The 26399-nt window shown below is 34.8% G+C and overlaps 1 protein-coding gene across 7 annotated transcripts in view; it reads right to left on the reverse strand.

Annotated features, from left to right (window-relative positions):
* The window catches only part of LOC149789830 (anoctamin-4-like), a 190558-nt gene that overhangs the window by 34375 nt on the left and 129784 nt on the right, over positions 1–26399 (reverse strand). For all 7 annotated transcript variants that reach the window (XM_089971827.1, XM_089971825.1, XM_089971822.1 and 4 more), the window contains 7 exons: positions 25559–25621; positions 22961–23035; positions 14363–14527; positions 10686–10722; positions 9529–9640; positions 6027–6084; positions 5475–5572 (listed from right to left, as the gene is read on the reverse strand). In XM_089971827.1, coding sequence (XP_089827953.1) covers positions 5475–5572; positions 6027–6084; positions 9529–9640; positions 10686–10722; positions 14363–14527; positions 22961–23035; positions 25559–25621 — 608 coding nt within the window. The remainder of the gene's footprint in view (positions 1–5474; positions 5573–6026; positions 6085–9528; positions 9641–10685; positions 10723–14362; positions 14528–22960; positions 23036–25558; positions 25622–26399) is intronic.

Genomic DNA, 26399 nt, shown 5'->3' on the forward strand with positions numbered 1-26399 from the left:
TGTATCAAGACCACTCTTTATTCCAAATGCCCATATTATCCAACTTTTTGCAAAGGCTCATCTGTCTGTTTGCAGTTCATACTGGTTTGCCTTAGATCTGAGACCAAAAAGTCTAAAATCCAGACACAAAATCAGATTCCGACCACGGGCGAATTTTGGGTAAAAAAAGTCAGGTCCAAAAAATGAGGTTTTTTTATCTGTATTTTGAAGTGCAACTAGATATTCCAGATTATTTGGTATCATTGAAGAGCTGCATCTGTCTACCTTTCTATAATACCACCCACTTTAGTGTATCGTGCATGACCATGACGCTACAGAGCTCGGCAGTAGGCTAATACCTCCTGCCCTGTTAAGTCGTCGCTAGGGGTTAATGTGTTAAGGAATGGCCTTGTGTCTACAATATCCCTACTGCAACATATTAAACTGAATATAATCAATGACTACATCCCTATGCAACATATTAAACTGAATATAATCAATGATTACACTTACAGCTCACCCCTGTTAAGGAATGGCCTTCTGTCTATAATATCCCTACTGTAACATATTAAACAGAATATAATCAATGATTACACACACAGCTCCCCCCTGTTAAGGAATGGCCTTCTGTCTACAATATTCCTACTGCAACATATTAAACTGAATGTAATCAATGATTACACACATAGCTCGCCCCTGTTAAGGAATGGCCTTCTGTCTACAATATCCCCACTGCAACATATTAAACAGAATGTAATTATTGATTACAAACAGCCAACCCCTGTTAAGGAATGGCCTTCTGTCTAGGACGTGTACAACATGGAAAAATATATGTGGTCATGAGCTGAAACACAAATACTTAACCTAAGTTAGTGAAGCATAAAATGCAGGACAAAGTGACCTTATTTGCTTGTAAGGGTGTAGTACTAACTGAGGTGAATCCAGTTAACAAGTTTTATTATTTAAACATAAAGACCACCCAATAAATAAACATTAATCAATTCATGACTCTAGTAAGCACAGAGCATGACCCAAGACATGAGCTAAATGCAAAATCTTAATTAAAGCCAATATGGGATGAGATACACATAATAATAATAATAATAATAATAACGAGGACTTTGTATAGAGCCTAATCTTTAGAAGCTCTAAGTGCTTTACAACATTAAACACCTATAACATTAAAAAAAGTATATATAATGATTACAAAAAACAAACACCATGAAATTAGAAAACATAAAAAAAGGCTGAAAATATTTAAGGTAGGAAACATTATCGGGTCTTTAAGTTTCTTCTTGGAGTCGAAATAAGTAAGTTTTAAGAGCACTCTTGAATGGGATCCTGTGTCATTTTTGCCTAAGTTCAGTGGGCAATTCATTCCACGTTGCTGGGCCTTAGAATGCAAAAGACCGTTGTCCATATAACTTCGTTTTCATAGTGGAAATAATGAGTATACGACTGTCAGAAGAGGAGCATAAGTATCTTGCTGGTGTGTACACATGGGTGAGGTCGGATAGGTATGTTGGAGTAGAGTCTGTCAGTGAAATGTAGCACAGAGAACAAATTTTGTGTTTGATTCTGGATCGAATGGATAACCAGTGTAGGGTACAGAGCAGCGGGGAGATGTACTCTGATCACGGTACTCTAAGTATGATCCAAGCAGCTGTGAGTTTCTTTTGTTACAAGGGTCTAGTACTTTATGATTATTGGTGTAAACATTGCTTGAAATGAACAACAACCACAAAATTAAACCCAAATCAGTGACACATAAAATATGGGCCATACTGAGCTATAACTGTAATGAATGCCAATCAAAATGTATCAGCTCTTCCAACTTCATGATTATAAGTAGGACAGTATGTACATGCATCCAAAAAACTGATGTATTCATGTCCTAAATACAAAAAACCTAAGCTAGCAAAATATGAAAAATGTGTGTGTGTGATTTGGATTCTTAACATAGTTTTTAAAAAAATTCAGTCATATCGCTATGATGTCTGCAGTGTGGCAGTTTATAGTGATGTCTAGCACTGGGGCATCATGCCGCAGACATGTAGCATGATGTCCCACCCAGGCACATTATCCCCACACCAGGTCGACCAGTCCTAAACCTAACTTCTTAATGCTTAGTGTCTAGTGAGACAGCTGTTAGTACCATTTTTATGAGTCTTTAGTATGACTCAGTCAGGGTTTTAACTCGCGACCTCCTGCATCCAAGGCGGATGCTCTAACCTTTAGGCCACTGTAGTGGTCTTTCAAAGAGAGAAAATCTGCCAATAGGCTGAGTTATGGATGAATGGATGGAACATTCCATGTGAAGGGCATGGCCTCTCCTTGTCAAATAATTGGTCAGAATAATGAGGGGATGTGTCTGACCTGGTACAATAAATTCATCTGTGCACACTAGTGCAGAAAGTTTCAGACCAGAACACATAGTCTGAGGGAATTCATCTCCACCTGAAGAGGTAAACCACCATCACCAAGCTAACCATCATAATGAGGACTACTACCATTCTGTATAATTGAACCCTCCAGAAATGAAACATGTTTATTCTGGCCCCCAATCACCACTGGTCTTGGTAAAGCTGAGCTACAGGTTTGCTTCCAAGTGGGAATTTACCAAAGGAATCCCAGCCATGGAATCCCAGCCATGCACATTCATTTGTTGAGTCAAAGTAGCAGGAAAAATATAAATTTGTTCAGGATCAGGATTTGCTGATTGGGTGAATCTGAAATTCTGGACTACATGTATCAGCAAATTACATACAAACAGATGGACATGAAGAGTAAAATCTGACATCACTAAAAGCAGACCGAGAAGTTGTGGACACTCTACTGCAGAAATCCATGTTGGAAAATGACTCAGCAATCTCAAAATTATGAGCCGTGTGTGCTTGAAGAGGGCAAACAGGTTGAGGTTATTTCAAAATGTTCAGGTGTACCAATTACCAGAATGGACTGAGGGGATGTCCAATGTACTAAAAGTCCTGACTGAAGAGTGTCACAATACAGTTGTCAACCTTAGTGATTCAGTCACTGTTGATAATTTTGACCAGAAGATCGTGACAATATGGTTGTCAACCATGGTGAATACCCAACGGCTGATGTTGATACCTGATGGGAGAGTGTGAAAATGGTATAAAGGTAGTGAGTGTGTGTAGGAACATGAAACTATGCATTGATTAGGTTTAACAACAAATGTCATGGAATTGTATAAATCTATCGTTGTATTAAATACATGTGATTGGGTTTCATTTTTTTATGTACAGCGTTAACAGAGAGATTTCTGTGGATCGCATATTATTTTGAAACTGTGAGTTCAGTTTATCCTATGCTGCATGAGCGAAGTGCTTGTGATGGGAAAACTGATATTCTTCAAGCGCACAGACAATGTAGGGCTACATAGTCGGTGTATAAATTACCTCACCATACAGCAAAATGGCACAGTACAAGAAGTCTTGTCAGTGAGCAGTCTACTCTAATGATAAGCCATCTCCAGTTGTAGAGGTATGTGAATTATATATTAGTTTCCTATTTGTACTATAGGATATAATTATTGTATTACTACCATGATTATTTTGCATTTTTGGTAACTCTGACTTGTTTCGTATACTGCAATGTTATAGTCTATTTCCTAATTTACCTGTATGTGATTTAACATTCCATTTATTAAGGTACATTAAGTACTGTATGATTCTTATCAGACACAGGTTCACTTCTGAACTGCTTATAGCTTTGTACAGTTGTCCCATTATATATAATTTATATTAAAGAATTAAATCAAGTTTACAGTCCGTAACGTCATTTGATGCTATAATACATGCCCGTGTCATTTTTAGTATATGGATTTGGATATATTTTTCAGCTGATTGATTGACCATTGACTGATCAGTGATTGAGTGATGGTTGACTGACTGGTAGCCAAGTGCTTTACTGGAAGAGTGATGGAGTGATATGCCATATCTCCATATATGCACCGGATTGTAGATGTCTTTTAGCCATGGGCTAATTTGGATTCTATTATACCCAGTGTGTGCTGCTGATGGAGAGGACATTGGCCGGATGAAGCTTCTGGACCAAAGAGTTTGCAGAGAACAAAATATTAAATGGATCTTTAGGCAGACTAGGAGGGGCAGACCATTGAAGGTGGCTCCTAAACCTCCTGACATTGCGTTGGGGCTGAGAAGATACTTCATATTTCATTATTTGAATGAAAAACTTGTACATTTCACTATCTGAAAGAAACACAAGATTTTACTATCTGAGTGAAACACATATCATATCTCAGTGAACCATATCATTATTTGTGTGAAAATTGCTGACGTATATGTGAATCATTTGATTTCATTGTGTGAGATCACTTTGAATCAAAAATCTTTGTACTATTTAAAGTTCTTTTCCTACATTGCATTAAATTATCAGGTTCGTGCATATTATGTTAATTGTCCAACATTTGGATCTTGAATGCACACGAACTGAACACAATATTTTCCACTGAATCATTCATAGATAAACATTGTATTTTTGTCACCATCATTAGTGTTCTTCATTATAATCCAACCCCAACCCAGTTATCTTGTTAAAACAAATTTGTCCCTTTTTACAGAAAGAAAACTTGACCTTGTCATTTCTATTTTGAACCTTTGCATGGCTATGTACTTGTTAAGCATGCTGAGGTCTATGACTGACTTGAAATTTCCACTGGCACTGGATACAAAAAACAGCCCAGCATAAAACTCCAGAGAGTTTGGCTTTTAAACTATCTCCACTACTCGCTTGTTGAGTAACAACCTGATCTCCTGCAAATTTGAAGCTCTCTACTGATCACAAAATAAGTCCATCATTTGAAAAGAAGTAAAATGTGCATGGCTTTGAAAAAGAAAATCCCAAACCCTCTGAAAAAACTTGGATTACCCATCCATTTTCACTGTAAAAATAAAGTTGTCCGACACCCACCAGTAGGCTGATTGTGGGTTGTCAAGGTGGTATGTCATTAATAATTGATGTTAGGTCAAGCTTGGGAAAGGAGAAACTTAGTTTCAGATCTGCCACCTTGAGTGGGACCCCCCACCAGGACTGGTGTTTCCAACCATATATTTACAAAAACTTTACAAAGCCAATGACATCTCCAATGTCTTATGCTATTTACTTCACTTGAAAAACTTCTGCTACAGGATACAATGCTGACTGTATAAGCAACCTAACAATAGTCAGGGATGGTAATGTGAAAGAGGTTCTTCCCTTCGTCTCACTGGTACATAGATATTTATCTTATTGAGACTGTTTGATCTGAGAGGTAGTGGAGTCTTCTCCTAATGTTAACGTGATCAGGGAATGTATTCAAAGGAAACATTTGTTTAGACACTGAAGTTGAGACACATGGCATAATGCTTACACTTTGAACAACTAATTCTTTAGGGCCACTAATTAGTTGTCATTTTATGTTTGAAATCCAGCTCTACAAGTTTCACAAGATCGTATAAAATTGTACTTACGGTAAAAGAATTTCCTTGAAGTTGCCATAGGCCTGTTTGCCCACCATGATAATTGCCATCTGAAGACATAACTCAATCAAGCAGCCAGCTGGGTCACACTGAATAATACAATATCTAGCATCAAAAATGTGATGGAAAACATAACTGGATCAGAGTTTTTTAACAAAATACTTCTGAGGAATCTGAAAGAAATTTTTGGGAATAAGAATTGACAATTTATTTCACTGAAAGAATTTCAGTTTCTGAGATATGATATAGGAATTTTACCATACCTGATCACCACCTTCACTTTCTACCTGACATTAAGCTCTCATGAGATCAGAAGGATACATTACCATGTGATGTTTTATAATAATAATAATAATAATAATAATAACAATAATAATGCCATCACCATCATGGCAATTGTAATCATCATCATCACTGCCCAAAGCACCATGTAATCTATACTATGCTATTCAAATACTCCTCAATGGATACTCTGAACAGAACGTACATCTTACTGAGGAAGACCATAATATCTGATGCTTAAAACATAAAAATTAAAATTACCTCTTCTTGCCTGTATCCAAACAAATTGTAATCATAAGCTCCTGGTCGACCAATAAATCTGAAACAAAATTAAGATTATTACTCTCTAAAGCTCTGCCAATAGTTAAATAGCTATACACTATGACTGGGGTTGGAAGCCTACGGAACACGTGCCACAAGGTGGCACCTCAAGAGGTTTAGTGTGACATGTGAAGGGCAGCAACAAAATTTGATTTTAACAGTGTTACTCTCTTACTGGTGGCACACGCTCGTTCATTTTGTGAATCAATCTGGATAAAAGTGGCAGGCTATGTAAAATAGATTGCCAACCCCTGCCAACCTATGATGTCCTATTATTGCACCATACCGCTTAAAGTGGCATTTTAACATTTTTAAGAACCGCAAACATCATACAAACAATCTGATACACAGGCTATCTTTCACCACCTCAAGAACATATCTGATTTCATGCCGTTATAAAATTTTCCATTGTTCAATAGAGATTTCTGGATAATTGTTGATTTCCTTTTGGGTATATTTTCTAAGTAGTAATGTGGTAATAGGATGTACTGACCTAATAGTTTCAGATACATTTGGAAACTCTGGTGTTTATCCTGACAATTGCTACAATTTTAATTACTAGGACTTCATACTATTTTAACATACTATAATAGGAAATGAATAATCATACATTCTTCTGATTTAAAAAAAAAATAATCAAAGAAACATTGTTATTAAAATATCCTTGAAAGAAAAACCCTAGAAAATGCATCTGGATCATATATGCTAGTGTTCTAGGTCAATTCATTATTTGATTTTATCTGATAAAGAGCACATCCTTTATAAATGTTCTTCCAGCCTGTCTGGATGGACAATTATTGATTAACCAGAGTGCATCATGTCTGCTATGTGTTAAATAGTCCTCTACGTAGGCATTAGTGACTCTGGAGAGCATTGGCCTATGGGTCTCAATAACCTTAGAACCTTTGTCAAAGCATCTGGTCTTCAACTAAACTTACACTGTAGACTCTGGAGAGCACTGGCCTATAGGTCTCAATAACCTTAGAACATCTGTCAATGCATCTGGTCTTCACCTAACTTACAATGTAGACTCTGGAGAGTATTGGCCTTTGGGTCTCAATAACCTTAGAACCTTTGTCAAAGCATCTGGTCTTCAACTAAACTTACACTGTAGACTCTGGAGAGCATTGGCCTATGGGTCTCAATAACCTTAGAACATCTGTCAAAGCATCTGGTCTTCAACTAAACTTACACTGTAGACTCTGGAGAGTATTGGCCTATGGGTCTCAATAACCTTAGAACATCTGTCAAAGCATCTGGTCTTCAACTAAACTTACACTGTAAACTCTGGAGAGTACTGGCCAATGGGTCTCAATAACCTTAGAACCTTTGTCAAAGCATCTGGTCCTCAACTAAACTTACACTGTAGACTCTGGAGAGTATTGGCCTATGTGTCTCAATAACCTTAGAACGTTTTCAAAGCATCTGGTCTTCAACTAAACTTACACTGTAGACTCTGAAGAGTATTGGTCTATGGGTCTCAATAATCTTAGAACCTTTGTCAAAGCGTCTGGTCTTCAAATAAACTTACACTGTAGACTCTGGAGAGTATTGGTCTATGGGTCTCAATAACCTTAGAACGTTTGTCAAAGCGTCTGGTCTTCAAATAAACTTACACTGTAGACTCTGGACAGTATTGGCCTATGGGTCTCAATAACCTTAGAATGTTTGTCAAAGCATCTGGTCTTCAACTAAACTTACACTGTAGACTCTGAAGAGCATTGGCCTATGGGTCTCAATAACCTCAGAACATCTGTCAATGCATCTGGTCTTCAAATAAACTTACACTGTAGACTCTGGAGAGTATTGGCCTATGGGTCTCAATAACCTTAGAACATCTGTCAATGCATCTGGTCTTCAAATAAACTTACACTGTAGACTCTGGAGAGCATTGGCCTATGGGTCTCAATAACCTTAGAACATCTGTCATGCATCTGGTCTTCAAATAAACTTACACTGTAGACTCTGGAGAGTATTGGCCTATGGGTCTCAATAACCTTAGAACCTTTGTCAAAGCATCTGGTCTTCAAATAAACATACACTGTAGACTAGGGAGAGCATTGGTCTATGGGTCTCAATAACCTTAGAACGTTTGTCAAAGTGGCTGGTCTTCAACTAAACTTACACTGTAGAAACCTTTAATTCCATATTAGATTTGTTCTGACTGTGAATTTAGGTTTCTTTATTACCTAGTACAAGTAGTCTACAACCATTTAGTCAAAGAACTTAGTAAAAAAAAATAAAAGATTCTTTTTGCAAAACTAACTTTTCTGTGCCTGAATGACTCAGATCTTTGCTATTTTGATCCCAAATGCTATAAGCTTCTTTCATACTGTATGTGCACGCCCTCCTCAAACTTTGGTCAATGTATCAAGTCTAGAGTCATAATTAGTAACCAAAATAGATTTTGCAGCCAGCCACCATGACTATGACCTTTGGATTCCTGATACAAAAATTCAATAGGTTTCTTTCTTACCCAACTTGTGAATCATCCACACACTTTTGCAAAGATGCCAAGCTAAAAACTGCAGATTTTGTACAGAAATAATTTTTCTTCTTTGAGTCAGTCAGCTTGACTTTTCACCATTTACCCCAAAATTAATAGGTTTTTCCTTTTTAAATCTGTAATCACAAGCCCAAAAGTCTATAATATGGGGCTAAATTCTGTAAGTTTTAAAATGAAACTCTGTAATAATCCAAATCAATTATAAAGTTTGCACACCTTGTTGTCATCACTAAATCCTTAGATATACAAGAACAAGGACAATTCACTCTGAAATGATGGTCAGTTTAATTTATGTAGATTTAATATTCATCTTGTACTCAGTAATATCAATATTCATCTTGTACTCAGTATCATCAATATTCATCTTGTACTCAGTAACATCAATATTCATCTTGTACTCAGTAACATCAATATTCATCTTGTACTCAGTAACATCAATATTCATCTTGTACTCAGTAACATCAATATTCATCTTGTACTCAGTAACATCATTATTCATCTCGTACTCAGTAACATCAATATTCATCTTGTACTCAGTAACATCAATATTCATCTTGTACTCAGTAACATCAATATTCATCTCGTACTCAGTAACATCAATATTCATCTTGTACTCAGTAACATCAGACTGGATTCTATGCTGGTTACTTTAATTCGTATACAGAATGACACATTATATAATTCATCTCAGTCTATACCAGGTGTGTTGGCCAGTCCTTCATATTATGCAGCCTGCAGCCTGTAAGCAGTCCTTTTGAAAATATACATTTTAATTAATAATTAGTGATAAACAACTACTCATGATTTATGCATTCTATCTTTTTTGGCCCACCTGCCAAAAAAAGTTGGTTGTACCTGGTCTTCACTGTTGACAGGTAGCTACATGGAAAATTGAGCAAAATACAGTAGTGGATGAAGAATGCAGTATTTATTTACCTGCCCTTGAAGAAGGCGATGTAGAAGATAGAGGAGTAGTAGTTGACAAACTGGAAGAGGAACATCTTGAAGGTGAAGGCATCTTCCCATTCAGTCTCTGTTCTGTGTTGTTCTGAAATGACAAAGTTGAAATGAATATACTTTCCTTATCAATTACCTTAATTTATATAGCAGATTACAGATTGCAACCATTATTGGTTTATTTTTTTAGTTAAACGAAAATAAAAAAAAACAGGCTATAACTGATTTCTTAATTTTTTCATATACAGTTAACAATTCTGTTTTATATTTTTTAGTTTTTATGTCATTTGGGTGAATTAAATGTGCAACAAGGGGAGTTCTGCTTGTAACTTTTTAAAAATATTTTTACTTCAGGCCAAAAATGGAACCAACAAATCAGTGGTTAGTCTACTGCCTTCATAAATTATTTACAATGTCTTTTGGAACAACTTTAACCAAAAAACCAATTATCATTGTTTTTCAACAATCTAATGATTTATAAAACTGTTAATCCATTCCCATAATGAAAATCAAACAAAAATATTTTTTTATTTATTAATCAACTCTTACTGATTTTAAGTGTACTTTTCTTTGGTTCAAATGTGCTTCCTGCACTAATCTTTCCCACAATGCAGGATGCTGACATCTGCTGAGAGATGACTGAAGGCATTGTATTCAATTTTTTATCCAAGTCTTTATTTTTATAATGAAATCTTCCCGATTTCAAGTGGGTGTTTTTTAGGTTCAAATGTGCTTTCTATGGTAATCTTTCCCAACATGTGGCATATTGAAGGTCCAAGACAGCAAAGGCATGGCATTTCTCCAAAGTTGATTTTTTGTGCGCTCAAATTCAAATGAACACACTGTTTTGTATAGGTATAATCCTCATTGGTCACTTTCAGTCTAACAGCTTTCTTCCATTGTCTCAAGCGAACAGAGCATGAAATTGACATGATTTCTGATTGGTCAATGTCCAAGTGATTTTGTGTGATTAAGGTGTTGTTCATTGAAATTCTTACTTACATCTTAAGATATATAAAGGAAAGTTTTCTTCGTATGGTTTCATTTAAATGATATGACATTACTTCACCCAATTATCACATCTTAATAAGGGCTATGTGTGACATGGATATATCAGTAAAAAATGTGACACTTACCCATGTTAGTCAAGATTAATCCTATTTTTAGATACAGCTGAAAAAGATACATATATATAGTATAGAAAATGATCAAAGGCTAATCACTATCAGACACTTGCATCATGCATAATCTTTCTCTTTGTACAAGCAAACATTTCAAGACATTGCAACTTACAAATAAGGTAATTTTACGAGTTTACTCATGATCTGTCTCAATATTTTAAATGTTTACTTATTTTTATATGTCAAGGGAAAGGCAGCAACAAGAACACTCTGAAGGGGCAGGTTTAAGGACAAGAACATACAAAATGTGTTCGAACATTTTCAGTACTGTCACTAAAATACTGGACTTCATATGAGACAGTTGTGTATCTAAATGCCATTGTCACCCTTTTCATTTGTTCACAATTTTTATCAATTACATTACATGAAACGTTTTGATCAGCACTGTACGCTTACATTGTGATGACATGATGTTAAATCATTTACATACGTAATATTTTAACAGGATATAAAAGACAACATAATACATCCATATATATGATATCAAAAAGAAGAAGTACTATATGATAAAACCACTGTTAATTTAGTCTGCTTCAGGAGCTTATATCACTGTCCACCTCTGTAGGGCAGATTTTATTGGGTGATAGATACTGGATCTGAGTAAACATGGAGTGCTAGCTGTATTAATAGGAGAGTTCATGCATCAATAATTACCATGATTAGCCACTACATACATGACTCACATGAAAAGCATACAATTTAATTCTAACACTCATTCACAAGTACAGTTAACCTGCTGAGGATAACTTATCACAAAAATGTACAAATTATTAACATGGAAAGGTTACCACTGAATAAACATTTATTCCTGCTTCCATATGCACTGTTCAGAAAGGACCCTCAGTGTAGGTAGAAGAAAATATATGGTCCCGAGCTTAGCACATATGCTTAACCTATGGCAGCAAAGCATAAAATGTAGGTCACATTTGACCACCTTTGGTTGTAAGGGTGTTCCACTAACATTGATTCATCCAATTAACAAGTTTCTTTATTTTCATGCATAAACAGTACCCAATATATGTACTATGCACACTTTTCAACAAAATCACTGAAGAAGGAAATACAGGTCACAGAGACCTCTTTTTGCAATAAGAATATAGAATTTATGAGGATGCATTCCCTCAAAGAGATTCAGTATTCCAGGCAGGACAGTTAAAATGTAGGTACACTACATGCCGTAACCTACTGGGTGATGAACTAAATGCAACAACTTTATCAGAGCCAATAAAGGATTAAATAAAGGTCTTGATAGACTTTTGTTGCAGGAGTATGGCAGAAACAATAAAGCATATTACTATAAATTTCATGACTTAGGAGTGAACTGTGCCAGAGAAATAACATCAAACACAAAGTTTAATCCAAACCAGAGAAGCGTAAAATATTGTCCATAATGACCTAATGTTGAATGAGAAAGAAGTACTCATCAAAATGCATTCTACTGTGAAGTTCAATGACTTCAGATATAACAATATGTATATAGCATGCAAAAAAAACAACAACAACAATGTGCTCATTACCTCAATGCAAACATGTAACCCATGCCAGTAAAATGTGAAAAAAGGTCACAGTGACCATTTATTGTCAAGGTTTGGTATTCATGGAGATGAATACAGTCTCCTAATTTGATGATTCTAGGATGAACAACAGAACCTGTGAAATAAACTTAAAACTGAAACTTTAGCCAAATCATGACTGTATTAAGCATGGGTTGAATAAGACCTACTTTTGTGATGAGGCTAAAATACTCATCCAGATGCATCACCTCAAGTTTCTCGATTCTAGGTTTCAAACAGCCTGTATACATTTTGAGAAAACATTTATTCTGTCAAAAGCAAAATACAAAATCATAACCTAAAGTTAGTAAAATGTGAAAATTAGGTCAAAGTGACCTCCTATTGTTATAATTGTTTGGTACTGTGGCACTAATAAAGATAGATACAATCTTCTAGTATGATCAGTTTGATGATTCTAGTATGAACAGAGCTTGAGAAAATAACTTTTTTAAAAAGTCAATGAAGCATGAAATATGGGTCACAATGGCCTATTTTTGTGATGAGGGTGTAGCACTAATCAATATGCATCCCTTTGCCAAGTTTTACAACTCCAGGCATAATGGTATGCATACAGACTTAGAAACAAAAGTCCCATGAAGGGACTGGTGTGCTACTGGCAAATGGAAGAATTTACAGTAGTTTAAGATGAGACCATTTCTTCCCTTTAATTGCTGGCTGTTGAAGCCATTTTTGGTATTCTTGAGTGATAAAAAGATTTTCAAATTAGCTGCTGTGGTAGACATGTTAGATAACAGCTTGGCACCATTTCATTTAAGACCAACAAGGCATCACTAAATGTCTTCTGATGGAAACCCAATTTTGATGACTTTCCATTTTTGGAGTACCATATATATTTGCGTATAAGCCAAAATGTTTTGGAAAAATTAAAAGCTCTGAAGAAAGGATGTTGGCTAATTCATAGGACAAGGTCTAAACTTGAAATTGTATTAGTTTTCTTGCTGATTACTGGTATATATTGTTACTGCGGATTGCCAAAAACGAGATCATATGCCTAACCTAAAACTCCAGAACTTGTGCACTGAAACCCTATGTCAAGATGACCATCCGTTCAGACAGAGTCCAATAACAAGATTTTTCAATATGTCTGGACTTATGGGTTGGCTTACAGTGCAGGTCATGCAGTTTTCAATGTTTAACCTATTCAGTTTAACCTATATGCAAACAGGCTTATAAGAAGTATATACAGTAGTAATGATAACAAGATTTTCAAGATGGATACAATAGTGGCCATATTTACTATAAGATTGATACCATTCCTATTTAGTACCTAAAAGATAACATAAAAAGTCATCAAGTGAAACACAATGTCATTATGGCCTGTCATCTAAGAGTAATGATTTTAAAAAACTCTAGATAGCCATTACTGCAGTCATATTAGAAATACGATCAGCACTCTTTTTATTTACAGCCAACGAAACATCATAAGAAGTCTTTAAATGAAAAACCATGTTGATATGTCCATCCAATTCAGGAAGAGCAATAAGAAAATGTTCAGGATAGCCACTATGGCAGCTATCCTGGATATCAGATCGGCACCATTTCCATTCAGAACAAACAACGTATGATAAAATAAGTCCTTTTCAAGATAGTCATTGTACTTATGTCCGAGCCATACTATTTTCATCTAGGACCAACCAGACCTTGGGACGAATGTGTGTGTAACATTTCATGGCAATCCTCCAAGTAATTTAGGAGGCATGGCAATGCTCTTCTGGTCTAGAACAGCTAAAAACATTAGTGAAATGTACAAAATTAAACAAGAATGTATAACTAATGTATGTGTATGAACAAAGTTTGTCCCATAAGGTCCCTCCCCAAGGGGCAGATACAATGAAACCCATTCCAAATTGCTGCCTTTGGCCTAGAAAGAAAGAAAGACCAGTCAAGATGCTTGAGGCTTTACATATGCATATTACTTTAAATGTGATGCTGAATTTATATTAGAGGTGAGCTAAAAGTTCCTACTTCATAGGTGTGAGCAAACAGTCCCTACTTCATAGTGTTGAGCTAAGAGTCCCAACTTCATACAGGTGAGCTAAAAATCCCTGCTACAATTACCTGGTTCAGGACTAGAATGATCACCAGGTTGATACAAGCAGCCGTTCCTGATGCGACTAATGTGCTTCGAGATCTCAAGAGAAACTCGTCACTGGAATACAGCACAGCTGTGATGATGATTCTGTACAGTATGACACCAAACACTGCTCCAAGTACCACACAGAGCTGTGTCACAAGAAACAAAACAAATTAATCATCGCAGGAACCTATTATACCTTACACCAATACAGCAAAAATGTATCTACAGTTTTGAATTTCTAAAGTTGTTACTGTGAGCTATCACAATATGAATCAGTTACCAGATATAACTTGTTTAACTAAAGATTTCAGAGCCTATAACTTTCAATAGACGAGGCTTTTAAAAGTATGTATAAAAAGTTCCTGAGATGGAAACAAGCCCAACCAGAAAGTAATAAATCACCATATTACATTGCTCTGATTTTAATTCATACCAAACATTTTTAATATATATTAAGTTGTACAACGTTACAAAATTCTCCGTGATCAGGGGTCAAGCTAGACTTGAGCTTTAAGAAGAAGTGAATTCTCCTTTTGGACAGAACAGGGAGAAGTGAGATCTCAAAATGGGAGCAAAGCAAAACATGCAATATATGTGTGTGTGTGTGTGTGTGTGTGTGTGTGTGTTGTTTTCATTCTCTTATCTGAATTATGCCATATATTTCCCAATATGTATATTTGCATTTAACATTGGTTTTAAGCAGTACTTTATTTTCAAGTAGAAAATTTTGTGAGTTCTATCTATATTATAAACACATTTGGTGCATGTTTAAAAATTATCATGTTCATATTCACTGCATTTTGGCAATATGACTTAAAAAGAGAACAACAGAAGGTATACATTGCAATGAATTTTAACTGAGTCACTAGATTACAGTATTGTAATTGCAAGTTAGTACAAATGCTTAATTAACTACCCTTAATCAAGAATTTTTTCTTTTTACCTTATGAAGTTCATTAAAAAAATGGCATTTGAAAAGTTTTATAAACTTGTTTGAAACAACCCCTGTATACATGAGAGCAAATGCACACATCTTTCAGATCATACTGTTCACCCTAATTTCTTTGTTGCCCATAAAACTTTATGGTAACTGTTCACAGACAATACAATGAAGAATTAAAGTCAATATATGAATGAACTAAACCCTTTTTTTAACAACCGAATTTACATATCCAACATGCAACTGCATCTATTTTTAGAACTAGGGTTTTTCTTAATATAACAACTCACATTATAGCTTCGTTACAATAGTCTATTGATAGGATTGCAAATGTAAGATTGTATTATTTGTCTACATACTTGGGGTAACATTAGGCTTTTGTCAAATAGTATTTGCTTTGCTGTTTTTTTCTTCTTCTTTTTCTTCATATTTTCACAGAATGAGTAAACTCAGAATACAACCTTGACCTTACAGTGTCTCTCAAATTCCACAACACAGCATTACCCTATATGTTTATGACCTACACACTTGCATTCTAAAGCCAAATCTTTAATAACATAATATTTAGATTCTGCTTTCATTAAAATGTATGTTTCCTGAATATATTTGCCCAATAGTTTATGAAAAGAGACAATCTAATAAAACGGTACTTCCCACAACTGATCTTTACCAAGAAAATAATGTACACACAGCAGTTAAAATATTCATGTTACCAGTCCTATTCTTAAAATTTAAATTGCTATTTACATAAGTTTAAATTTAGAAACACAAGTTTGTATGTTTTTATCATCAAAAGATAACTTGCAGAAAGGGCAGTAATAATAGTTATTAACTTACTCTGGAAATGGTTAATGGTCAATCAACTATAAAAGCACATACCTATGAATGTGCAAGAGTTTGTCAATGTAACTGATATCAACACCAGGTGGCTTGAAGCCTACATTTTGCCTTGAGCTACAATATATTACACAATGCTGGAACTAACCTAGCCAAGGTGAGGAGCACCTAAAAAAGGACAGTCATTCAATGTTCCTCTATAAAATCACAGGTCGAAGTCATTTTCACTTTCCCAACTTAGTTGCCCACTTCGCCTAGTAGTGTGACCCCTGCTGATTTGCCTTAATAAATTTAATTGGTTTAGTCTGGTATTTTACGGTACTGCAACTGAAGTGGGTTAATTAGTGCTGAGGCAATTGGAATACAGTGTCTTGCCCAAGGACATGCCACAGTGCTAATTGTTGGCATACCCTGCAGAGATAATGCCAGGAATTTTCATAAGAGGGGGAGATCCTCAACACCTACATGTGCCTCCAAAAGTGGGGGGATGAGTAGGGGGAGATTTATATTACTCTGACAACAAATATATAAGGTATCTGCATACCTAATTTATTTTTTCTACTCTGATAACTATTTTTCTCTGCTTCCTATCACTCAAATTATTCAAAGCCTCTGAAAATGGGAAATGATCTGTATGACCCCTCCCCCCACCACGTATCTCAATAGCCATCTGTTTATTAATTGTTTCTTATATTAAGAGCAGTGTAAATAATGTTTTATTAACTAAATCCCCTCTAACCATCTGTTGTTTTCAATGGGAGAAACACTGCAGTTTGGCCAATTTTAACAAATTAGGAAACTGGTCTTTATGGTATTCAAACATAACTTTCCACAATTCAATCAATTTGTCCCTAGGATATTTCTGTTGTAAGATCACATTTTTGCAAGGCTATATAAAGTTAATGTTGCAGGACCATCATTGAGGGCTTTATTGGCTACATCACCAATTTTCTCATCTTATCCTAAATGTTGTATGAGAGTCTCGATTTCAGTTCAGCCGTAAAACTTGTTGCAACAGTTGTATCTTCTGCTGGAAATCTTTTCATCTGAGCTACAAGCTTATCACAAATATCTTTTTTGGCCTAATTAATTTCTTTGCTTACTTCCTTCTGGTCATTTTCTTTGTTCCATGTTAAACATCTTTTATAGAAACACATTTACCAGCATTGGTCCATCTATAGTCTATTCAAAAATGGAGTCTGATTATGGTTTATCCCTTCTTTAGCTCTTTAGGCAGCAATATAGAACCTATCTAAAACAGGTTTCACTGCAGATACATCCAGGACCTGCTTCTGAAATGTTATGCTGACAGATGCCAAAGATGGCATAATACCCATCAGAAAATAAAGCATTGTAACAAACTTATGGTGTGTGAGATTCTCATCTCGTGTTTTGCTGTCGGCTTTGTGTTTCTCAAAGTAGCAGAACAGAGGCTTCCATAAATGGCAAATTGCATATAATGCACTGTAGAATGTCATCCAATGAATTTTGTAGAATATTCATTCAAGTCCAATAAATTTTGAATTTTTTCAGTTAACTTTCCTCGAAGATGACTTCTTAAAATATCTGAACAATTTCTTCAAAACATTTTGAAAGGTTTTATTTAAAGGTCACCGGCCATACTCCAACATTTTCCTAGTTATACTCGCACAAAAAGAACAATAAAATTATCAAGTCTAAAGAAGAAACAATAATTTAATTACTCGAAATAGAAGTATACAATGCTGTTACTTCCCTTTAGTTACGATTTCCAACCTATAGAGGACGCAACCAGAAATGACGTACATTTATCCCTACAAGATGAAGTACATGCTTCTTGTTGTCGAAAAATAAAACACTATAAAGTATGGATAGGGAATATTTAGATGAAACTATGAAAACTAATTTACTGTTCAGCCTTATATCAGTATGCGTGCACGAAGCACTAGATTTTGTCGCTTTTAAAACTGTCTCATAGTTTCAATTTATTTTCAAAATTCCCGTTAATACAGGTAAAAAGAATCAATGCTGGCTTCCCTGCGTCAGTAGACTTTATAAAAAAAAAAAAGATGAAAAGAAATCGGCACACTTAAAGAATCCAAAGGAACCAAACTTGACTTCCTTTTGTCTGCCGACTTCAGAAGAACAAATTGGCACACTAAAAAGATACCAAAGTCAAGATTCTGGGGTTGGTTTGCACTGTAATAAAATAACCCATGTATCTGATATCCTGTCGGTAAGTTTAAACAATGAGTTTATTGCTCCCTGCTAGTTATGGTTATCACCCGGGCTTCTATTTGTTTGCCATATGTAATCATGATTGATGTTTGCAGGGCAAATAGTATACACAATAATAACTTCCTTTAATATTACTTCTGTAACCCATGCTAGCAAAAAGATTATCATCTGCACTCACATTAAATGTATTTTAAAATAAAGATTTTTTTTTATTTGCGAGATACCGACTTTTAGTTAACCTGGAAACAATACAGTCTGGGTCAGTTTGCAATAAGTAACTTATAATGCATAAATGGCAGGTGCCTTCAAGCAATCGGGTCATACTTTCGTCTCATTTGCGATTTTGTTATTTGACATAAGTGATACACACTACAGTAAGGATGCATACGCAAGCTGGCATCCGCTACATATACAAAGTTCCTGGATATGTTTTTTAAAAATAATTTTCGCATTATGAAAAAAGAAGGAATATATGATAAAAGTGCAAGGTTAATTTCTTTCATTTTATTTTCAAACAAGTCTATGTTTATCAATTTATTTTGTACTGTGAGTGTGTGTGTGTGGGGGGGCACAAATTAAACACAAACTTATTTCCTTTCTAATTTGTGAGGAATAATGGAAATATGATTGACGATATTGACCAGTAATGACAAGCTTTCAATGTACGTGTGCAAACACTAAGACAACTTGAAAAATAAAAACAAACAATAAAATCAACTGGTAAGAGCTTCATATTGCAGCAACTAAATACTGACAAAATGCTCAACATTATTCTCTCTCTCTCTCTCTCTCTCTCATGTGCAGTCTAGTATGTACTGTATGCAGCTGTGTTACAACGTGAAGCCTAAAATTATGTATATTTGTTATAATATTTCATGTACACTACCCTTAGCAAAATGTATACGTATTATGTAGAATATTATCTGTTACATATTTTTGTTTTATAAATGATTATTAATAATTTGACCAGAAGACTTAAACTGAGAATGTTGTTGTGCAGATGCATATATTTTTAGCATAGAAAATGTATGTAAATATTTTAATTAGAACAAACAGTTTGTGTTTTCTCTCATAAATATGTACATTATGAAGTATGTTTATTTTCTTTCAAAGAATATCAAAATAGTTTGTTTAAATTTTTTTTTTCTTCGCTAAAACATATCTTACATGGCATCTACTTTTTTGTTGAAGAAAAAGAACGTACAAACTTATTGTTAAGTTTGGCTGAATTGTATTTCGAGCTGGGCCGAATTGTCTTTGGGTCAAATTCACTATAATCCAGCATAAATGATACAACTTTCCCATCCCTCCCCTATTCGATCCCACAGATTAAATACACTTTTTTCTGGTAAACATGGTTTTTCGGAAAAAGAAAATGCTTTTTTCAATCATCACTCTTTTGGTTACATGCGAATGCAATACAGTGCACCATATTTGCTGTACAAAAGCACAATCGTACGCTATATCACATAGACATTTCTGTGGGGAAATTAAGCACTTGAATGGCTAGGTTGAATAGAAGGGATAAATGTACGTCATATCCGGTTTTGGCACACAGAAACTACCGATTGTTTATGGAGATTGCCAAATAATTTTTTCATTTTATAAAGCGGAGTTTTAAGCCTAATTAAACATTTTTGTGGTGTGCATACATAACCAATGCGTTTTGTTTATAACTATAATAATATCACACGTATGTACAATATAGATGGCAGGTGACCTTTACGTTACCTCTTCTGCAGCCTTTGAAGAACTTAGGTTTAATCTATGTGCAATACAGTAATGACACAAGGTGGGGATTCTTTTCTTTGAGGGGCCCCGAATGGCCGAGTGGTCTAAAGTGCTCTCCATTACGGATCACTGCCATCTCACCTCTGTCTGCGTGGGTTCGAGTCTCGGATTCAGCCAATGCAGGTATGTGTGAAAGCTTGCCAGTAGCTTCTTGTGGGTCGGTGGTTCTTTCCGGGGTTTTCCCGGGTTCTTCCTCCACCATTAATACTGGCTGCCATGTATAGCCTATCATGTGCTGAAAAATGGTGTTAAACCCTACAACAACAACAACTTTTCTTTGAACTGAGTTACAAAAGCAGTTTTATTGCTAGCCATAATGAAGCCACCATCACTGCCAAACCCTAAAATTTGATTGAAAGACAAACCACTTTTCTTCAAAAATTATCTAGCTCAGTGACAAGAATATTAGCTGAAAACAATAAATCTACCTTAGTATAGCGTAAACGAGATCACCAAAATGGATGACCAAGACTTAATTTGGGAAACTTTTATTTTGAATTTTTGTGTTTAAAAACCAAAACTATATGTTAAATCAGATTCTTGTTTAGAGACTGAATTTGAGTTTTGTAAGGAACACTTTCATCATACACTGTGTGAAATCTATTAAAGGTTGCAATTGAGCACATGTCAGTTGTATAGCAAGATCAAATAATGACATTCTGTTACTTGCTACTGTACCACACTCATGCTCAATCAAATGGAGTGTCACATGGGAAAAGAAGCGACAGGATTAAGGTCAAATATTTACTGGAAGAGGCAGACCTCTGCTTGGCACTGAAAAAGTACATGTATTCGTGACTCAATCAATTGGATTGTCAAGTGGGAAAACAAACAATGGGATTAAGGTCCAATATTTACTGGAAGAGGCAGATCACTGTTTGGCACTGAAAAAATACATGTATTCACAACTCGATCAAACAGATTGACACTTGGGAAAACAAGCTATGGAATTAAGGTTAATATTTACTGGCAAAGGCAGACCTATGCTGGGCACTGCAAAAGTACATGTATTTGCAGCTCAATGAAATGGATAGTCAACTTTAAAACAAAAAAAGTGAGTGCTGCCTTTACAAGCACTGAAAGAAAACTTGTATATGTTAAGTGAGTACCCTATGTGGCTCATTTTGTTACCAGGTAATTATTAATGGGTGGGTGACTGAGTACCCCCATTAGCATCTTTATCCATTTGTTGAAGATTATTATTTTTTGAGACACATGTTAAAAAATTTATTTTATCCCAGCTGATCACTACCTTAATTACATGTTCCATATGACTGCTGATATTTCAATATCGGTAACTAAAGCTTGCATGAATTCATCTTGACATCATTTAGCATCTAATGTCTCGTGCTCTCTGTGTATGTACCAATATTACTCATCTTTTCTACAGAGCCCATATTATATCTCATTTGTATTCTTTTGGGACAACTCTTATGGAAATTAATGCTGCTTACAAATTAAGGTATTTATTCTTAATTAGTTCTTTGTACACATGCTGCTTGGTATATTCTTCATTCCTTATTGGTTTCACCTAATGATGATGTAATTTAAGTCAATATCTATGGTACAGTGTAATGGCAGATTAATTCATGCAAGTTTCATTGGTGTGAATGGATATGCTATTTAACTGCAGAGAGTAGGAAAAGTAATGAAACTCATTTGAAAAACTAGATTTTAGAGTGCATTATGTTAAAAAAATGCTTTAGACAATTAATAATTTTGAAAAATAGGTTATTTTCAATATGATCTTATAAAAGTCTAAGAATTGAATCCAAATAAGTAATGATTCTGTATATCATTAGGTTCCTTTCCATTCTTTGTAAAATTAGGTAAGGGACTTCTGAGTTTATACCAGGGACTCAACAAATTGTATGTGGACTCCTCAGCACCAGGAATGAAGAGTCAAGGACCATTCATCCTGAAACTAGTCAAGAGCCCTAATACTGTATCAGACCTGCCATCAGACCTATTTTACATTCCTGGGCCCACAGGGGCCTACAACCTATTATCAGACCTGCTATTAGACTATTCTACATCCCTAGGCCCAAAAGGGCCAGCATACTTTATCAGACCTGCCATCAGACCTATTCTACATTCCTGAAGCCACTAGGGTTTTACAATACTGTACCAGACATGCCAACCCTAGCAAGGCCCTCAGGAAGACAGTCAACAAGTTAAGCAAATTTTCAGTAGCTGTTCCTACTTTTTTCTCCCAAGAAACTAAATATTACTTTTCTTCCCTGAATGCTGGCTTTTAAAATGTTATCAGAGGCTTACTTTCACTTTTGTCTGCAAAGCATTTTTGTTCACTGGATGCCATTTCCAGACTATGTTATAAGCACCAGCTTGGACATACAGGTGTTTTGCATGAAAAATATATAGTCTTTTTAAACATCCAATGTATCACTGTAAAATTGAGACTGGTTTCCTGACCAACACCACTGAACTTAATATGAAACCTGGATCTGAATCAAACATGAACAAGCCCATGATCATATTTTCATAATGCTCTGCTAATATTCCACAGGCCCATGATATCATGGTCATTTCAAATTGTAACAGTTGGCAGATCTCTTATTTGCTTTTAAGTGTAAATGCAAACTGCAAAGACCAATATCTACTGTCACACGTAACAGTATATGCAATTTGTTATGAGTAATCAATGGAACAGACAACACAGATCCTGATCTGCTGGCATATTATGCTACAAATGATCATGGTCTGCTTGCAGTTAACTCAATTTATAAACAAGTATAAATGGTATATTGGAAAGAAAGTGAATGGTGATACTTACAGAGAAGAAGATGACGCTTGCTGTGGTGAAGTATCGAATGGATTTACTCCATATTGGTACATATGGCTCTTCTTTCTATTAAAAATAAATGTTGTATCATTATGATCATTACACAGCAAGAAAGTTCTGCAATAACTGAGAATCTAAAATATCTATTGACATATATTTAATGAATGTCCTTCCCCTGACCTTCACCTTTTGAACAATTAATTACCAGAATGTTTTTTTTATAGAGGATTTGGCAGAGGATGATCTATGCCTCAGTGCTCCATAAGTTATTGCTTTGGATCATGAAAAGACAAACGAGAGGAGAACTCTCTAAAACAAAGATATTTTCCACAATGACGATGCTTTTCCAGTGAGATTTCATAATTTAATTTTTCCACTTGTCCATGATAAATTTAAAATGCATATAAGATTTAGAAGTCTCAGTATTTCCTTAAAATGGCATACAGCTCTGAAAGAAGAAACTGGTTGGCTTGGAAATAGCTGACCTGGCTGATGGAGCAAATGGCAAAAACAATCTGGATTAGCTGGATGCCTACTGTCTAATTTCTTCAAATTTGTAATAATGGATATATTGGATAGTGAAATGGCCATTTTTCATTTTAAAAAACTGAGATGGCTACATCAGACCTGCCAACCCAGACCAGTCTGTCTTAGTAAGGCAGTTGATTTTTTCCTGTAAGTTTTACCAGTTTTCAGTAAGATGAAAATAATATCATAAACAGCTATTGTAAAGCTGGAAAACATAACTAAAAGTTCGGTATTTGAAACATGCAGCGAAGATAAACATTATATTCAACTGAAAAGTTTGTACAGTAGGAGAAGACTTTATTTACCACTAGTACAGTAGCACAAACTTTAGTTCCAAACCCTATGCAGCTCAATGACTTGTTGCTATCTCTCAACTTTACGTAATTCTTGGAAATTCTTTTTCCATTTCAAATGACAATGGCAATCATATCTCCTGCCATGAATCATACTCAAATTGGCATGTGATGTCCAATAAACTTAATTGTGTCCCTTCCAGCTTTTATTCACAAGAATCTGAATATTCCTTTTTATTCTTATGTGTTTATTATTAACACTTTTCAAGAGGCTTATTTTCCTTTTCATCTTTTACAAGCATTGCATGCTGGACGCCATTTAAAAAAAAATAATTCTATAATCAAGAATTTGATCATGCTGATACTTTGCATGAACAAATAGGTGCAGTTTAAAGAGTCCAATGTGCTGCTGTAAAGTTAGTCTCGTTCCCTGGCTAATTTCACCTAATTCTAATATGAAACCCGGATCCAAATCAAACACAGGTGAAAAATTTTTCCAGAGTTTTCAGCAATGATCATTTTTCCATAGTTTTTGTTGTTATGCCACAAGTGTGTATTTTAAGGGTAATTTTCATGAGACTTAAGGCAAAATTGTAAGGGTTGGCAGGTCTGCTACATGCCCAAAAGTTTCTTATGACATTTCATCAGTGGTTGGGAACAATTTGCTTAAAGTGTTCTTTTTCTCTTTTCTTCAGTAATGGTGCCATATTTTAATGGCTGATTGGTACAATATGTAAAAACTTGAAAAGCATTTGTGCAAGGATACTTTCTGCCTAATTCCACCAAATTCTGTTGAATGGGTCCTGAGAAGTCCTTTATGGGTTCTGTTACTTGGTTCTTGAGAAGTCCTTTATGGGTTCTGTTACTTGGTTTATGAGAAGTCTTTTATTGGATTTCTTGTTTTCATAATGGCAGCCATATTTGGTAGTGGATTTGTACTATTTGTACAAAATTGAAAGACCTTCCAATCTAAGACGATATCTGTCAGACCTGCTCTAATTCTAGTGAACGTTCTTGAGAAGAATTAAAATGTTTACATATATTTAGTACAAGCAACCATATCTGATGCCAGATTAGCATCATTTGAAAAAACTGAAAAGTTTTCATGCCTGAATGGTGAATGGATGGCATTTTACCAACCTTAAAGCTATAATGCTTTATTAAATTTGGTAACATTCTGCTGAAAGAAGCTTCTTAAAATTTTAGTAATGGTGTCCATGTCTGATAGGAGATCAGCTTTATTGAGCAGTTTTCTTTTATAAAGAATCCTTTTAAAGATTTTTCGAATTTTACCAATTGTGGCTATATTTGATTGTGGGTCATCAGCATTCAAACAAATTTAAAAGTCACTCATGTCACTTGTGCCAATATGCTTTCTGCTAAATTTGAAAAAATTATGTTCAGCAGTTATTGACAAGAAATTAATAATTTCTAGTTTTAGTACCAGCACCCATATTTGATGGCAGATCAGCTTCATTTGTATAAAACTAAAATGCTTTCTTGCCTGGATGTTTTTTGCCAAATTTTGTTGAAACTGGTCCAGTAGGTTTTGAGAAGAAGTTAAAAATAGAAATTGTGGATCAATGATGTATGACAGATATAACACAGATAATACATGTCAGAAACATGTCATACTATAAGCTTACTGGCGATACAAATTTGAAGATCAATTGTGCATACGAGATTTGTGTAATACTTTTACATACCAAAGAGAGATCATTTTGCTTAATATTTCTTCTACTACAAAAAAAATTAAAAATTTGTTAACCTTTGTTATTGGGTTTGTTCTAAGGCGTTGAACTTGTGCCTCAAATTCTGGACGAGGAATTTCCTAATAAAAAGAAAATACAGTAAAACTTTTAATTATGAACAGTGTTAGCAAATATATTCAAATGATGGTGGTGCTGACATTTGAAAATACAAAGGAACCACATTATGGAATACTTCTGATATAACATGGTCATATCATGGCTGTTCTTTTAATTACTTGTCCTTATTCATCATAATAATGATATTACATATGGCTCTATTTTTTTAATTACTTGTCCTTATTAAAATAAAAACTGATATAACAGTCATATCAATGCTCTATTTTTTAATCACTTTATTCATTACAATAAAAAAATGATATAACAATGTCATATCATGGCTCTATTTTCTAATCACTTTATTCATTACAATAAAAAATGATATAACATTGTCATATCATGGCTCTATTTTCTTATCACTTTATTCATTACAATAAAAAATGATATAACATTGTCATATCATGGCTCTATTTTCTTATCACTTTATTCATTACAATAAAAAATGATATAACATTGTCATATCATGGCTCTATTTTCTAATCACTTTATTCGTTACAATAAAAAATGATATAACATTGTCATATCATGGCTCTATTTTCTAATCACTTTATTCATTACAATAAAAAATGATATAACAGTCATATCATGGCTCTATTTTCTAATAATTACTTGTCCTTATTCACTGTAATAAAAACTGATATAACACGGTCAAATTATGGCTCTATTTTTAATTACTTGTCCTTATTGTAATAAAAACTCAAACAACATGGGCATATCACAGCTCTGGTTTTTTTCATTACT

This window comes from Sinohyriopsis cumingii, chromosome 10 (assembly GCF_028554795.1).
Source record: "Sinohyriopsis cumingii isolate HCF-2022 chromosome 10, ASM2855479v2, whole genome shotgun sequence".
Lineage (NCBI taxonomy): Eukaryota > Metazoa > Mollusca > Bivalvia > Unionida > Unionidae > Sinohyriopsis > Sinohyriopsis cumingii.